A 15,428-nucleotide genomic window follows, 5' to 3' on the forward strand; every position below is an offset into this window, starting at 1 on the left:
TCCCTAAATGTGGAACTGTGACCCTGATTGATACCAGTGAGAGTTATTTACTTGCAGAGAAATATTTAGATGATTCATAAATCCAGGGCAAGTAAGAAATAAGTGTAATAGCAACACGGTTTTAGTAGACTTATACATTATACGTAACTTAGGCTGGAAACCATGCAAAGGTAATGGTGATCTTTTGAGTCTTCTGGGTTTGCTTAAAAATTCTCCTTTTTTCCCCCAAAGCTATTATATTCTGTATTGATTCTAGTCCACAAAACTGAAAGAAAATAATTTTTTTAAAAAGGTAGAGTGGAGGTATGGAAGAGAGTCTTAGCATTTGATTTATGACTTGTACAATGTAAAGGAAATGATCATGAGAGCTGGAGGATGAGAATTTCAAGAAAAAGTATCAGCAAGTGAAAAAGCATCAGAAATTGACGTTGGGCAAATTGCTTTACTCTCTGGACGTCATTATCTTTATTTGTAAAACTAGAGTGTTAGAAGAGAACCTTAAGGAATTTTTCAGCTTGAGAATTCCATGAAGTAGACTAGTTAAAATGGACAGAAGGACCAGATATGGGTTTTGTTTGCTTATTTTCTTTCCAGTTTCATTGAGATTTAATTGACACATAACATTATATTACTTTAAGGTGTATAACATAATGTTTTAATATATGTGTATGTTGCAATGCTTTGTTTTAAAAAATGGTGGCCTTGGAGGTGTTTGAAACGTTGGTAATAGGATGGAGGCATCAGTTCAGTTCAATTCAGTAGCTCAGTTGTGTCCGACTCTTTGCGACCCCATGAATCGCAGCACGCCAGGCCTCCTTGTCCATCACCAACTCCCGGAGGTCACCCAAACTCATGTCCATCAAGTTGATGATGCCATCCAGCCATCTCATCCTCTGTCGTCCCCTTCTCCTCCTGCCCCCAATCCCTCCCAGCATCAGGGTCTTTTCCAGTGAGTCAACTCTTCGCATGAGGTGATCAAAGTACTGGAGTTTCAGCTTCAGCATCAGTCCTTCCAATGAACACCCAGGACTGATCTCTTTTAGGATGGACTGGTTGGATCTCCTTGCAGTCCAAGGGACTCTCAAGAGTTTTCTCCAACACCGTAGTTCAAAAGCATCAATTCTTCACCACTCAGCTTTCTTCACATCCAACTTTCACATCCATACATGACCACTGGAAAAACCATAGCCTTGACTAGACGGACCTTTGTTGGCAAAGTACTGTCTCTGCTTTTTAATACACTGTCTAGGTTGATCATAACTTTTTTTCCAAGGAGTAAGCATCTTTTAATTTCATGGCTGCAGTCAGCATCTGCAATGATTTTGGAGCCCCCCAAAATAAAGTCAGCCACTGTGTCCACTGTTTCCCCATCTGTTTGCCATGAAGTGATGGGACCGGATGCCATGATGTTAGTTTTCTGAATGTTGAGCTTTAAGCCAACTTTTTCACTCTCCTCTTTCACTTTCATCAAGAGGCTTTTGAGTTCCTCTTCAGTTTCTGCCATAAGGGTGGTGTCATCTGCACATCTGAAATTATTGATATTTCTCCCAGCAATCTTGATTCCAGCTTGTGCTTCTTCCAGCCCAGCGTTTCTCATGATGTGCTTTGCATATAAGTTAAATAAGCAGGGTGACAATATACAGCCTTGTTGTACTCCTTTTCCTATTTGGAACCAGTCTGTTGTTCCATGTCCAGTTCTAACTGTTGCTTCCTGATCTGCATATAGGTTTCTCAAGAGGCAGATCAGGTGGTCTGGTATTCCCATCTCTTTCAGAATTTTCCACAGTTTATTGTGATCCACACAGTCAAAGGCTTTGGCATAGTCAATAAAGCAGAAATAGATGTTTTTCTGGAACTCTCTTGCTTTTTCCATGACCCAGCGGATGTTGGCAATTTGATCTCTGGTTCCTCTGCCTTTTCTAAAACCAGCTTAAACATCTGGAAGTTCACGGTTCACATATTGTTGAAGCCTGGCTTGGAGAATTTTGAGCATTACTTTACTAGCGTGTGAGATGAGTACAATTGTGCGGTAGTTTGAGCATTCTTTGGCATTGCCTTTCTTTGGGATTGGAATGAAAACTGACCTTTTCCAGTCCTGTGACCACTGCTGAGTTTTCCAAATTTGCTGGCATATTGAGTGCAGCACTTTCACAGCATCATCTTTCAGGATTTGAATTAGCTCAACTGGAATTCCATTACCTCCACTAGCTTTGTTCATAGTGATGCTTCCTAAGGCCCACTTGACTTCACATTCCAGGATGTCTGGCTAGGTGAGTGATCACAGCATTGTGATTATCGTGACGGAGGCATGGAGAGGGACAAATGTTGGCAAGAGAAAAATGTCGAATGAAACAACATTCCAAATTAGTGAAAGGGGATAGTGTTGGGAAAAATACTTCTTTTCCATTTCTGAGGTTTCCTTTCTTGTGGAGGGAGCTTAATCACTGTAACATTCCTGGTCATTTTACTTCTCCTTTAAGGTAGGTAGAGTGACTTATTCTGGTAAATTTTGAAAGAAGAAACTAGGTGTGCTCTGCTCAGCTCAGTTCCTCCCTTTTGCTTTTGGCAGCAGCCCTGACCACAGAGGACTGTTTTTCTTATGTCTCCAGGCCCTGAGTTTTACCTGTTGAGGATACCTGCTCTCTTGGGAGCTTTGACCTGATCCATCATTGCCTGTGACCAATCTAACTTGAGGATTTGGTTTTTAGGTACCTTTGACTTCCACACCAAGTCATATCATTCAGTTTAGTTTTCATCAATAATGTGATATTTTGGTCTCCCTTTGCCACACCCTATCTTATTTCTCAGTATGTTCAGAATTTGGATTGGCAAGAAGAGTTCTGTTTATTTCTCTCTCTCAGGCTCCAAAAGCTAGAATGCAGGGGGAAAGAACTGGCTTTGGTGAAAAGGGATTATTATGTTTTCTCTGAATCTAGAAAAGGCAATATATTTCCTCTGAATCAGAAAGAGGGCACTAATTATAGAGAACTGGAAATCCTTGAGGTATAATGGAGTTTCAGGGATTCAAAATCATCACAGTTAGGTAGGAGAACAAATTAATCAACCGAGAATGAGTCATCAGGCATGGATTTGGAAAGTTAAAAGAAGATAAGGTTTAGAATTGCCTGTCTATGGAGTATACTCAAGAATCCACTGAAAGATGTTTATAGATGGGGGCCAAGATGATGGAGTAGAAAGACCCTGAGCTCACTTCCTCTCATGACCACACCAAAATTCCAACTATTTTCAGAACAATCATCACTGAAAAAGATCAGACCCTATCAGAGAAGATCTTCTGTAACTTAAGATATAAAGAAGGACCCACAATGATATGGGTAGGAGGGACAGATTCATAATATAATCAGCTCCTATAACCACAAACTGGAGAATAATTGTAGTGCAGAGGATCTTCCACAGGAGTGAGTATTCTGAGACCCACATTGGGCTCTCCAGTTTGGGGTTCCTGCTCCAGGAAGACAAGCCTCCAGAGCATTTGGCATTGAGGACCAGTGGGACTTAATTTCAGGAATCCCAAAGGACTAGTGGGAAACAAACTTCACTCTTAAAGTATTTACTACGTAAAATCTCATATGCTCTTGGACCCAGCGGAAAAGCAGTAATTTGATAGAAGCCTGGACCAGATGTACCCATGGTTTTGGAGGTCTCTCAGAAAGGCAGGGGTAGCTGCAGCTGACCCTGGGGACATAGACATTGGTGGCACCCATACTGGGGAGCTGCTACTGTGTGGATACTGGTACTGGTAGGCAACATTGTGAAACCCTTCCTCTAGCTCATTAGCTGCAAGGCCTGGCTCCACCCAACAGTTTGTAGGCACCTGTGCTGGAGCATCTCCGGTGAAACAATGAACTGGTTTGGAATACAGACCCACTTCTCAGCAGATGAACTGCCTGAAGAGTTCCTGAATCCACAGCCACCTCTGTATGTGCCTCTAGGTATTGTCCTGCCCACCAGAGGCCAGGACCCAGGTCCACCCACCAGATACAAATCACCAGATACAAGAAAACTGTGATCTCACAGCCTATGGACCCAGCCTGCCTAGAGCAGGCCAGACTCTGCCCTGAAACCAGCTGGGTCCTGTCCCTGCTTATTGGCACATAAACACAAGCTTTGGAACATCCCAGACACCATACCCCCTGTGTCAAGAACTAGCCGTTCCCCACCAGTGATCTGACACCAGCTCTGGGATCCCTGGGCCGTGTAGGCAGACTCCAGGACCCAGCTCTGTGAGCCAATAGTCCAACACTAATCCCAGGACGTGGCTTCATCCATCAGTAGGGAATCAACAGCCCTGGAATCTTCTGAACCCTGACTCTGCACTATCCCCAGAGTCCCCTGGGGTTCTGCAGTCAGTCATTTTGTGACCATGCCCAGCCAACCATCTGCCAGAAGCCTCCACACAAGCACAGGGCCTGGCAATCAAGTGGATTAGGGCCAACAAAGACTACTAGACCACCTACATAGCCTACCACAACAGAAGGACCCACACAGCCCTCATGGGGCAACCCCTAGAACATACAGCTTGGATGATGAGAGGAGGATGCACTACTAGGACACAGGACTGCTCCTACAGAAGGCTACTTTTTGGGGGTCAAGAAACATAATTAACCTTATAAGTAAAAATATAGACAGCAACTTAGGCAAAATGAGGCATCAGAGAAACATATTCCAGACAAAGGAATAAGATAAAACTCAAGAAAAACTCAGTGAAGTCTCCAGATTGGTAATCTAACCAAGAAAGAGTTCAGAGTAATCATCACAAATATGATCAAAGAACTTGAAAGAAGAATGGATTTACAAAGTGAAAAGTTAGAAATGTTTAACAAAGAGAAGTATAAAGAACAACCAAACAAGGATAAAGAATACAATAAGTGAAATGAAAAATATACTAGAAGGATTCAACAGTAGACTTAATGATACAGAGGATGGGATCAGCAAGATGGAAGACAGAGTAGAGGAAATCACTGACATTGAGCAGATAAAAGAAAAAGAAGAAATGAAGACAGTTAAAGAGATCTCTGAGAGTAAGTGCACTAGTATTTGTATTATAGGGGTCTCAGAAGGCAAAAGGCTGAGAACATATTTGAATACATAATAGCTGAAAGGGAACAGTCATCAGGAAGCCGAGAGAGTTCCATATAGGAGTAACCCAAAGAGAAACACACCAAGACACACTGTAACTAAAATGACAAAATTTAAGAGTAGAGAATATTAAAAGCAGCAAGTGAAAAGCAATAAGTAATATACAAGGGAACTTCCATAAGGCTATCAGCTGACTTTTCAGCAGAAATGTTGCAGGCCAGAAGAGAATGACATGATATATTTAAAGTGATGAAAGGGAAAAACCTACAACCAAGAATACTCTACCCAGCAAGACTCTCATTCAGATTTTATGGAGAAATCAAAACATTTACAGGCAAGCATCCTCTAAAAGGATTCAGCACCACCAAATCAGCTTTACAACAAATGTTAAAGGAACTTCTCTAGATGAGAAAGAAAAGGCGACAACTAGAAACAAGTAAAATTACAAAATGAAAAACTCATCAATAAAGGCAAACATACTATAAAGGTAGGAAATCATCCATGCACAAAGCTACTAGGAAAGTTAAAGACAAAACTAGTAAAATCATCTGTATCTACAATAAGCAGTTAAGGCAACACAAAACAATTAGATTTCAAATATGATATAAAAAATGGGCTTTCCTGGTGGCTTAAATGGTAAAGAATCCGGCTGCAATGCAGGTGACCTGGATTTGATCCCTGGGTTGGGAAGATCCACTGGAGAAGGGAATGGCTATTCATTCCAGTGTTCTTGTCTTGAGAATCCCCTCGACAGAGGAGCCTGGTGGGCTACAGTTCATGTGGTCATAAAGAGTCAGACATGACTGAGCAACTAAGCACAATGATAATCAAAAATAGTAATCATGAGGGGAGAAGAATACAAATGTTGGGTTACTAAAATGCATTTGAAATTAAGAGATCAGCAACTTAAAACAATTTTATATATATGTTGCTGAACAACCAGTGGCTCACTGAAGAAATAAAAGAGGAAATTAAAAAAAGAAAAATCTAGAGACAAATGAGAATGAAGACATTCCAAAACCTATAGGAACATAACAAAAGCAGTTCTCAGAGGGCATTGTATAATGATACAAGCTTACCTCAGGAAATAGTAAAATCTGAAATAAACAACCTATCTCTATAACAGATGTAAACTTTTATATATAGAATGGATGAACAACCAAGACCTACTGTATAGCACTATATTCATATAGTTCAGAAGAAATATGTTCAATATCCTATGGTAAACCATAAAGAAAAGAATATAAAAGTGTGTGCGTTGGATCACTTTGCTGTGTTGTAGAAAGTAACACGACATTGTAGATTAATTATACTTCAGGAAAGAAAAGAGAAAGGAAAAAATAAAATGTTGGTGAATTATATCTCAATGAACCTGGGAAAAATTATATCATAACTTATAGGAAAAACAAAGCAAAATAAAACCTTAAGCCCTACACCTAAAGGAACTATGGCAAGAAGAACAAATAAAACCCAAAGATAGTAAAGGAAAGAAATGAAGATGAGAGCAGAAATAAATGAAATAGAAGCTAAAACAATTGAAAAGACCAATGAAACTAGAAGCTAGTTCTTTGAAAAGATAAACAAAGTTGATAAACTAGACCTATCAAGAAAAAGAGAGGGCCCAAGTTGATAAAACCAGAAATGAAAAAGAAGTTACAACTGACACCAGAGAAATAGAAAAGATCATGAGACTACTGTGACCATCTCTGTGCCAATAACCTGGATAAACTGGAAGAAATGGACAAATTCTTAGAAACATACAGTCTCCTCAGACTGAACCAGAAGAAACAGAAAATTTGAATCAACTAATTCCCAGTAATGAAATTGAATAAGTAATTTTAAAACTTCTGACAAGGAAAAGTCTAGGACCAAATGGCTTCACAGGTGAATTCTACCAAATATTTAGAGAGGAGTTAACACCTATCCTTCTCAAAATATTGTGGAGGAAAGAACACTTCCAAATTCATCCTATGAAACCAGCATTGCCTTGATACGAGATAAAGATATCACACACCCAAATACTTAGCAGGTAAGGAAAAGTGAAAGTCTCTCAGTCATGTCTGACTCTTGTGACTCCATTGACTGTAGCCTACCAGGCTCCTCTGTCCATGGAATTCTCCAGGCTAGAATACTGGAGTGGGTAGCCATTCCCTTCTCCAGGGTATCTTCTCAACCCAGGGATTGAACCTGGGTCTCCTGCATTGCAGGTGGATTCTTTACCATCTGAGCCACCAGGGAATCCCAAGAATACTGGAGTGGGTAGCCTATCCCTTCTCCAGCAGATCTTCCCAACCCAGGAATCGAATTGGAGTCTCCTGCATTGCAGGCAGATTCTTTACCAGCTGAGTTACCAGGTAAGGAATCGGCCTGCAATGCAGAAGTCACAGAAAACATGGCTTCAATCCCTGGGTCAGGAAGATCCCATTCTAGTATTCTCTTGCCTGGGAAATCCCATGGAGAGAGGAGCCTGGCAGACTATAGTCCATGGGATTTCAACAGAGTCACATAGGACTGAGTGACTAAGCATGCACACACACAAAAAGATAATTACAGACTGATATCACTGAGGAACATAGATGCAGAGATCCTCAGCAAAATATTTGCAAACCAAATCCAGCAATACTTTAAAAGGATCATATACCCTGATCAAGTGGGATTTACCCCAAGGATGCAAGGATTTTTCAATATCCACAAATCAATCAGTGTAATACACTGCATCAACAAATTGAAAAAATGTAACCTGTCACTGTTTGCAGGTTACATGATACTATTCATAGAAAATCCTATGCTGAAAGAAATTGAAGATGACACAAGCAAATGTTCATGGATTGGAAGAATCAATATTGTTAGAATGATATACTATCCAGAGAAATCTACAGGTTTAATGCAATCCTTATCAAAATACCAATGGTATTTTTCACAGAATTAGAACAAAAAATTTTTACATTTGTATGGGAACACAAAAGATCCCCAAAAGCCAAGGCAACCTTGAGAAAGAAGAACAGAGATGGAGGAACCATACTCTCTGACTTCAGACTATACTACAAAGCTACAGTAATCAAAACAGTGGTATTGGCCAAAAGCAAAATATAGACCAATGAAACAGGGTAGAAGGCCCAGAACTAAAGTAATGCACTTATATTCAATTAATCAATGACAAAAGAGGCAAGAATATACAAGGGAGAAAAGACAGTCTCTTTAATAAATTGTGGTGGGAAAACTGGACATTTACATGTTAGAGAATGAAATTAGAACCTTCTCTAACACTATTCCAAAAAATAAAATAGATTAAAGACCTAAATGTAAGACCTAAAATCATAAAACTGCTAGAAAAATAACATGGCAGAACACCCTTTGACATAAATCATAGCAATATTTTTTTGGCTCTATCTCCCAAACAAAGGAAATAAAAGCAAAAATAAATATATGGGACCTAATTTAACTTAAAGGCTTTTAAATAGCAAAGTAAGCCATCAACAAAGTGAAAAGACAACCTACTGAATGGGAGAAAATGTTTGCAAATGATGTGACCAATAAAGCGTTAATATTCAAAATATATAAACAGTTCATATGGTTCAACATAAAAAACAAGCAACATGATTACAAGAGAAGATGCTTAACATCACTCATCATCATCAGGGAAATGCAAATCAAAACCACAATGAAAGACCACCTCACACCTAGCAGAATGGCTGTCATCAAAAAGAACACAAATAGCATTGGCTGGAATGTGAAGAAAAGGAAACTTGCACAGTGTTGGTGGGAGTGTAAATTGTTGTAACCACTGTGGAAAACTGTATGTAAGTTTCTCAAAATTCTGAAAATAGAACAACCATAGCAATTGCACTCCTGGGTATATATCCAAAAAGACAACTGTTACTTGAAAAGATACATGCACCTCAGTGTTCTAATTAACATTGTTACACTTGCCAAGATATGGAAGCCATGTAAATGTCCATCAACAGATGAATAGATGTGGTGTGTGTGTATGTATGTATGTATGTATCTATCTATCTATATGAAAAGACAGTCTACTGAATGGGAGAAAGTGTGGTGTATATATATGTACACAATGGAGTACTATGAAGCAATAGAAAAGAATAAAAATTTTGCCATTTGTAGCAACATGGATGAACTTTGAGGGTATAATTCTAGGTGAAATGTCAGACAGAGAATGACAAATACTGTGAGAGATCACTTATATGTAGAATCTGAAAAAATCAACAAGCTAGTAAATATAACAACAAAAAAAGCAGACTCATGGATATAGAGAACAAATTGGTGGTTACGGGTGGGGAGAGGGAAGGGGAAGGGGCACATAAGGGTAAAGGAGTAAGAGGTACAAACTATTTTGTATAAAATAGTCTACAAGGATATATTGTACAATATAAGGAATATAGCCAATATTTTATAATAACTATAAATGGAGTATAACCTCTAGAAATTGTGAGTCACTGTGTTATACACCTATAGCTTATATATAATATTTTTAATCAAATGCACTTCAGTTTTTTAAAAACCTCATAAAGAGGACCAAAAGATTTCCAGTTAGGTTGACAGACAAAGTGGCATTAACAGTCTTGGATGGACAGGGCTCTAAGGTAGCCTAGGGATAGACACCAGGGACAAAAGTGGTGAAAACCACTCTACACAACATATTTTATTGTTAAATTATATTAACTTTCACATTAGGACTCTATTATTAGATAATAAATGGTTTTATCTATATTATTACAAATTCTAATGTATTCTTTTTCAAATTTCATAGTTTAGACAGCCACCAAGTTAACCCTTTTCTTAGTTGATTCAGAGTTTTCCTTATGTGTGTCCAGGGATTTTTTAATTAAACAAAAAACAACGTTTTAATAGCCCAATCAACAAAATAGTACATTATAGCAACTCCAAAATCCAGCAGGGTCAAGTTTTAACAATCTGTTGTTTCTAATTACATAAATATAGCCAGTAGCTTTACTGAAGTTTATTATAAATAATATGACAATTTCAGTTCTCACGCTGAAAGGAAAATACCCTAGCTTATTTCCTTTGCCCATTGACTTTCCTAGGACTAAAGTGTGTGCCATGCATGTGTGCTAAGTCGCTTCAGTCGTGTCTGACTCTGTGTGACCCTATGGACTGTAGCCCACCAGGCTCCTCTGTCCATGGGATTCTCCAGGCAAGAATACTGGAGTGGGTTGCCATGCCCTCCTCCAGGGGATCTTCCAAACCCAGGGATCAAACTGTTTCTTCTGTGGCTCCTGCATTGCAGATGGGTTCTTTACCACTAACAGCACCTGCAGGTTCTTTACCACTAGCAGCACCTGGGAGCCCAGAGTGTGTGTGCCAGCTTCTCCATAAAGTGATCTCAGACTATTCTTTTACATCCCTGATTACTCTCGGTTCTTATCATTCTAAAAGTCAAAGTGTATATGAACACTCACAGTTTGGTGGGGGGAGGGAGGGAGAGAAGGGAGCAGGAAGGGTTTCAGGAGGCAACTGCACTTAAACTATGTGGAGGGAGAATAGATTTGGGAGATGGATATGGAAGGTGGGAGCCAGGAGCACTTCAGGCATGACATAGTAGTCCAGAAAGCATGGAGGTAAGGTGTCAGGTCATCTTTAGGGAGCAGTGGATTGAGCAGGCCTTTATTTTTTGGCCACACCATTGAGTCCTGTGGAATCTTAGTTACCTGACCAAGGACCGAACCGGAGGCCCCTGCAGTGGAAGCTTGGAATCTTAACCACTGGACCACCAGAGGAGTCCTGAGTATGCCCTTTGACTAGAGGACAAGGATTTGAAGGGGGTGTGGTCTCCATGACAAGGAAAATAGCTTGAAACTAGACTGTACAAGTCTGCCAGAAGCCAGATCCTTTTAAGGCTAGGTGAGATTTTGATGAGGAAATAGCTTGTAGGGAGGTAGAAAATGAAAATTCAATAGGTTTAATTGTTGAAATAAGATTCTAGAAGGAAAGGAAATAATCTAGGAGATGAGCAGATAAAGTTAGAAGGAAAGTGAGGAGGACTTAAACAATAAAAAGGGAGGGCTCAATTTTACTTGAAAAGTCAAACAAGTAATGTTGTTTTGTAGTTGATGAAAGAATACCTCTTGATATTTAGAAATACAAAAGTGATTTTAAGTAAATCTGCTTTGTCAGAGTTTTCATTTCCTTTCCTCTGCCTTTTTTTTTTTCATTTTTTGGTTAAAATATGTTGAAAGAAATTAGGTACACAACAGGGACTGAAATAATTTAAAATAATTTTTCTTTTAGTTGGATCGCTGTTCTAAAATAAGACTACATTTTGATTCAGAACTTTTACGAAGAACTTGGGTATTTTATTACAACATCTGTTTCTACATTTTAATTTCTCTCCTTCCTTTTATAGGTATTTGCATACTTTTTTTTTTCCAATGAGAAGACCTTTTTGTTTGCCACAAGAAGGCTATTATCCAGAATGTTAATGGGTTTTCAGCTATTAAGATGTAATGATATACCTTGAGTATTTAACTATAAATTTGAAAAATCTCTGTGAACAATCTCAAAGGAATACTTCGAATGCACTCCTGGTAAATTGGCTCATTTTCCTGTAATTTACTGGAAGTGCTGATATGAGAATAGTCCTAATGTGAAAAGTACATTAATCCCTGGAGTTACATTGTATGTATTAAATTATTATTCTCAAAGAATAAAACGTATGAGGCCATTTAGCCTTCATTCACATCTGTTACTTAGAATCACAGTAGAAAAACAATCACTTTTTTTCTGATACACAAAATTAAAAATACATTTAATATCTTTTAAAACAAGGGGTACAGTGATGCTCAGTTACATTTTTGCCCAACAGTCGTTCTTTTCCAAGACAAGGACTGTTCTACAATAGTTAGGAACATGATTCTTCTGGTTTTGTGGAGGCCTCTTTTATTCCACTGATAACTGAAATATTTTTAGAAATCCATAATGTAGTTTGATGTCAGCCAAAAAGATTAGTCTGCCTTGTAGCCTTGAGCTTCTACTACACTGTGGAATTATTTAAGGAGGTAATCAACTTGCAGAAGCAGCAGTTGCAGGAGCAAAGGATCTTATTTGGGATTTTGTCTGATTGTGTTTTTCTTCTTTACCAGGTGATGAAAGTTGTGGAACCCCAGTTTGTGACATCAGGTGTTTTTTGGAAAGCAGCCATTTATGACTCTGGAAGACTGGGACTAATAGGAAGCCCCTTCTGAGATTTTACCAAAATTCTTGAACAGTACTACCATGGACATAAAGCTGGATCCCTCTCGAGATGACCTGCCTCTCGTGGCCAACACCAGCCACATACTTGTGAAACACTATGTACTGGATTTAGATGTGGATTTTGAAAGTCAAGTCATTGAAGGCACCATAGTGCTTTTCCTCGAGTCTGGAAACAGATTCAAGAAACGGAGTAGTTCCACCGAGGTAACCTGCCCATCAGAGTCAAATGAAGCCTGCAAATTTAGGATGCCTGAACCCTGCCAGATTCCTGTGACAAATACAAAGACCTTCTCATCTAAAATAGGATATAATGATTTTGTAATCTGTGGTAAAGGTGAAAAAGATACTTCTGGTAAAGATGGTAACCATGACAACCAGGAACAGGCTTCTGGGATTTCTAGCTCAAAGTACTGCTGTGACACAGGGAATCATGGGAGTGAGGAATTTTTGCTAGTGTTGGACTGCTGTGATTTATCTGTGTTAAAGGTTGAGGAGGTGGATGTTGCTGCTGTGCCAGGTATTGAAAAATTTACAAGGTCTCCCAAGCTCAGGAATCAGATTGTACATGAACTCATGGCTCTGCCTGCAGATCGTTGGAGGGAGCAGTTAGACTATTACGCTCGCTGCAGCCAGGCTCCTGGCTGTGGGGAACTCCTATTTGACACTGACACTTGGAGCTTACAGATCAGGAAGACAGGGGCTCAGACAGCTACTGACTTTCCTCATGCCATAAGGATACAATACAGAACCAAACCCCAGGGGCGATCAGTTACATGGACCTCAGACCAGAGTGGCAGGTAGGTTATCTGGGTACTCCGCAGTTCCCTGGTCTTTAATCTTACACACTGGGAGATGAACCTTTGCAAAGATGCTCCTCTTTATTCTGTGGCATTACCCATCTAACCTTAAGTCCTTCGACCCTCAGGGAAACAGGTAAACTCCCAGGCATGCTGAACTCTTAATAGGATTACTTCCCTGAAGATGAAAAAGATTACTTTATTAAGCCCCTGTATTTCTGAGTTAGGAGACTGAAAGTCAGATTTAATGGTTAAATCTCAAGCCTAGCTCTCTGTTGAGATCTCTGCTAGCAACTTCCAGTACTGTAGATGGAAACGATATGTGTCTTTGAGCAAATATTTTCCCAAAGTTCCTTCATATTCCCCCGAGGGAATAAATAGTTGCTGTGTTGGGTTGGTGTGAATTCTGGCAAAGTGCTTCCAAATAAAGCCAGCTCTGCTTTGTGACTTTCTTACTGTATCCATCTCTTGGCAGCTATGCCTCCGTGGACTTAATCAGTTATTATATAAAGTGAGCCCTCAAAGCACTGGGGAGATCTGTTTCTGAGGAGTGTGACAGTCAGTCCTGCTGAGTTGACACTTGCTTCTTTGGCTGTGATTCTGGGTATTTGACACCAAGGGGACTCCTGATTTTATGTGTGGAGAGGCAGAATTGATGAAACGTCAGTGTTCAGGGGAGTATATAGGCAATTCTTTTCTTCTCTTCCTCCAGCAGTTTAGGGTTTTTAGAATTTGAGAATTTTCAAGTCAAACTTTATTGATTCCTCATTATTTTACCTATTTATTTGTGCTAATGTACTGTGAATCAATACAGTAATTATTGCAGGGCTTAGTTGGAAGAACGTTTCTCTCTGTGAGCTTGTTTTTGAAGTGCCTTCTTATATAGCAGAGGACTCCCTTAATGAAGGCAGTGGTCTAGATAAATTGCTTACATCTCTCCCGTAACTCACCCCCCTCAAAAAACCCTTTCAGATTATATTTTTTTAAAGCATCACCTTGAGTTTGAGCTCTCATTATCCCGCTCCTTGCCTCCAGTCTTACCTCCTGCTCTGGTCTCTCTCCCTGCTCAGAATGAGTTCACTTCCTGTCTTATTTCTGCTAGAATCTGAGGCAGCCTTTGGGATAGGGCAGGGTAGTGCAAATTTACATCAGTAGAAAAGCATAGTGATTTGTTTATAGAATTACTTACTGAATATTCTTGGGAGTCTGTGAAGGAAAGAAATAGATGTTCTTATTGTATCTTTAAATTTTTTGGAAATTATTAAAGATGAGCTTTTAATAAGATTTAACAATATACTGTCTCTGAATATTTAACTAGGAAATTCTAGTTTTCATACTTCCAGATATTTCATTTTTGAATTAGAGTAATGGCGAAGAAGAAACTATTGACAGTATTTGGAAGAAATACTCATTCATGGTCTCAAACATAACTTTCTTCTCTGTGTTTACTACAGAGACTAGACTTGTGAATTACATTACATATGAAGTGTTGAGTAGGAATGAGTTGTTGATAAATGCTAGTTTCCTTAAAAAAACTCTCAAAAGGTCCTTGGGCACATTTTACTCCTGAAAGGTTGACTTGAATTTACTCTTGATGTCTCCTTTTCTGAATATTCAATAAATACATGATCCAGCAAGAGTTTAAACTGTATCCTTGGAAGTCTGTAATTATATGTTAGTAAATAAATGACATTTATGGAGTCTTACAGAGATAATAAATTTGTTTTTTAAACCTTAAAAGATTTTCCCTCCCTTCTTTTTTCTTTTTTTGGGGGAATTTTATTACAGTCACAGTGAATCTTCCGTGAATGGTCACTAAATTCTCCCACATGTTTAAGAATAAATCTAGGTATATACTGGTAACTATTTGGATACTATAAGGACTTAAAATGTCCAAGGATTCCAGGTTGCTAGATAGAAATAATTTCTTGTTAGTAATCACCAAGGTTTCAAATTAAAGTAGTGGTTAAATTTTTACCATTGAATGGCAGAATACTATCAACTACTATAAATTTTTAGTCTGGATGGGAAACTTTTTATTCTCATTTTACAAGTAGGAATATTCTATAAAGTTACTGAAAGCTCCTAGAAAAATCTATGTCTTAATTGTGTAAAGGAGCTGTGTTTCTTTTAATTTTTACCATGTCCCTTATTGTAAGCAAAGATTTCAATACATTTAAAAAAAATGAATTATATTAGCTTTCAAAAATTTTTCATTTTTAAGCAGATACTAGACAGAAATTTAAGAAAAACTCTAACCTTGTACCTGTCCTTTCAAGTTCCAACAGTGGCTTCTCCCCT

The 15,428-nt window shown here is 38.8% G+C and overlaps 1 protein-coding gene across 27 annotated transcripts in view; it reads left to right on the forward strand.

Annotated features, from left to right (window-relative positions):
- Positions 1-15,428, forward strand: part of AOPEP (aminopeptidase O (putative)) — a 427,206-nt gene that overhangs the window by 56,484 nt on the left and 355,294 nt on the right. For 25 of the 27 annotated variants that reach the window (XR_015170185.1, XR_015170180.1, XR_015170178.1 and 22 more), the window contains one exon: positions 12,219-13,127. The exons of the other annotated variants lie outside the window; for them this stretch is intronic. Coding sequence is in view for 14 of the 25 variants with exons in the window: in XM_086416943.1 (XP_086273069.1) it covers positions 12,352-13,127 (776 nt within the window). In the remaining 11 variants the exon portion in view is untranslated. The remainder of the gene's footprint in view (positions 1-12,218; positions 13,128-15,428) is intronic. 27 annotated transcript variants of the gene reach the window in all.

This window comes from Bos grunniens, chromosome 8 (assembly GCF_055505025.1).
Source record: "Bos grunniens cultivar Pamir isolate PY7600 chromosome 8, Bosgru_T2T1.0, whole genome shotgun sequence".
NCBI classification, from domain to species: domain Eukaryota; kingdom Metazoa; phylum Chordata; class Mammalia; order Artiodactyla; family Bovidae; genus Bos; species Bos grunniens.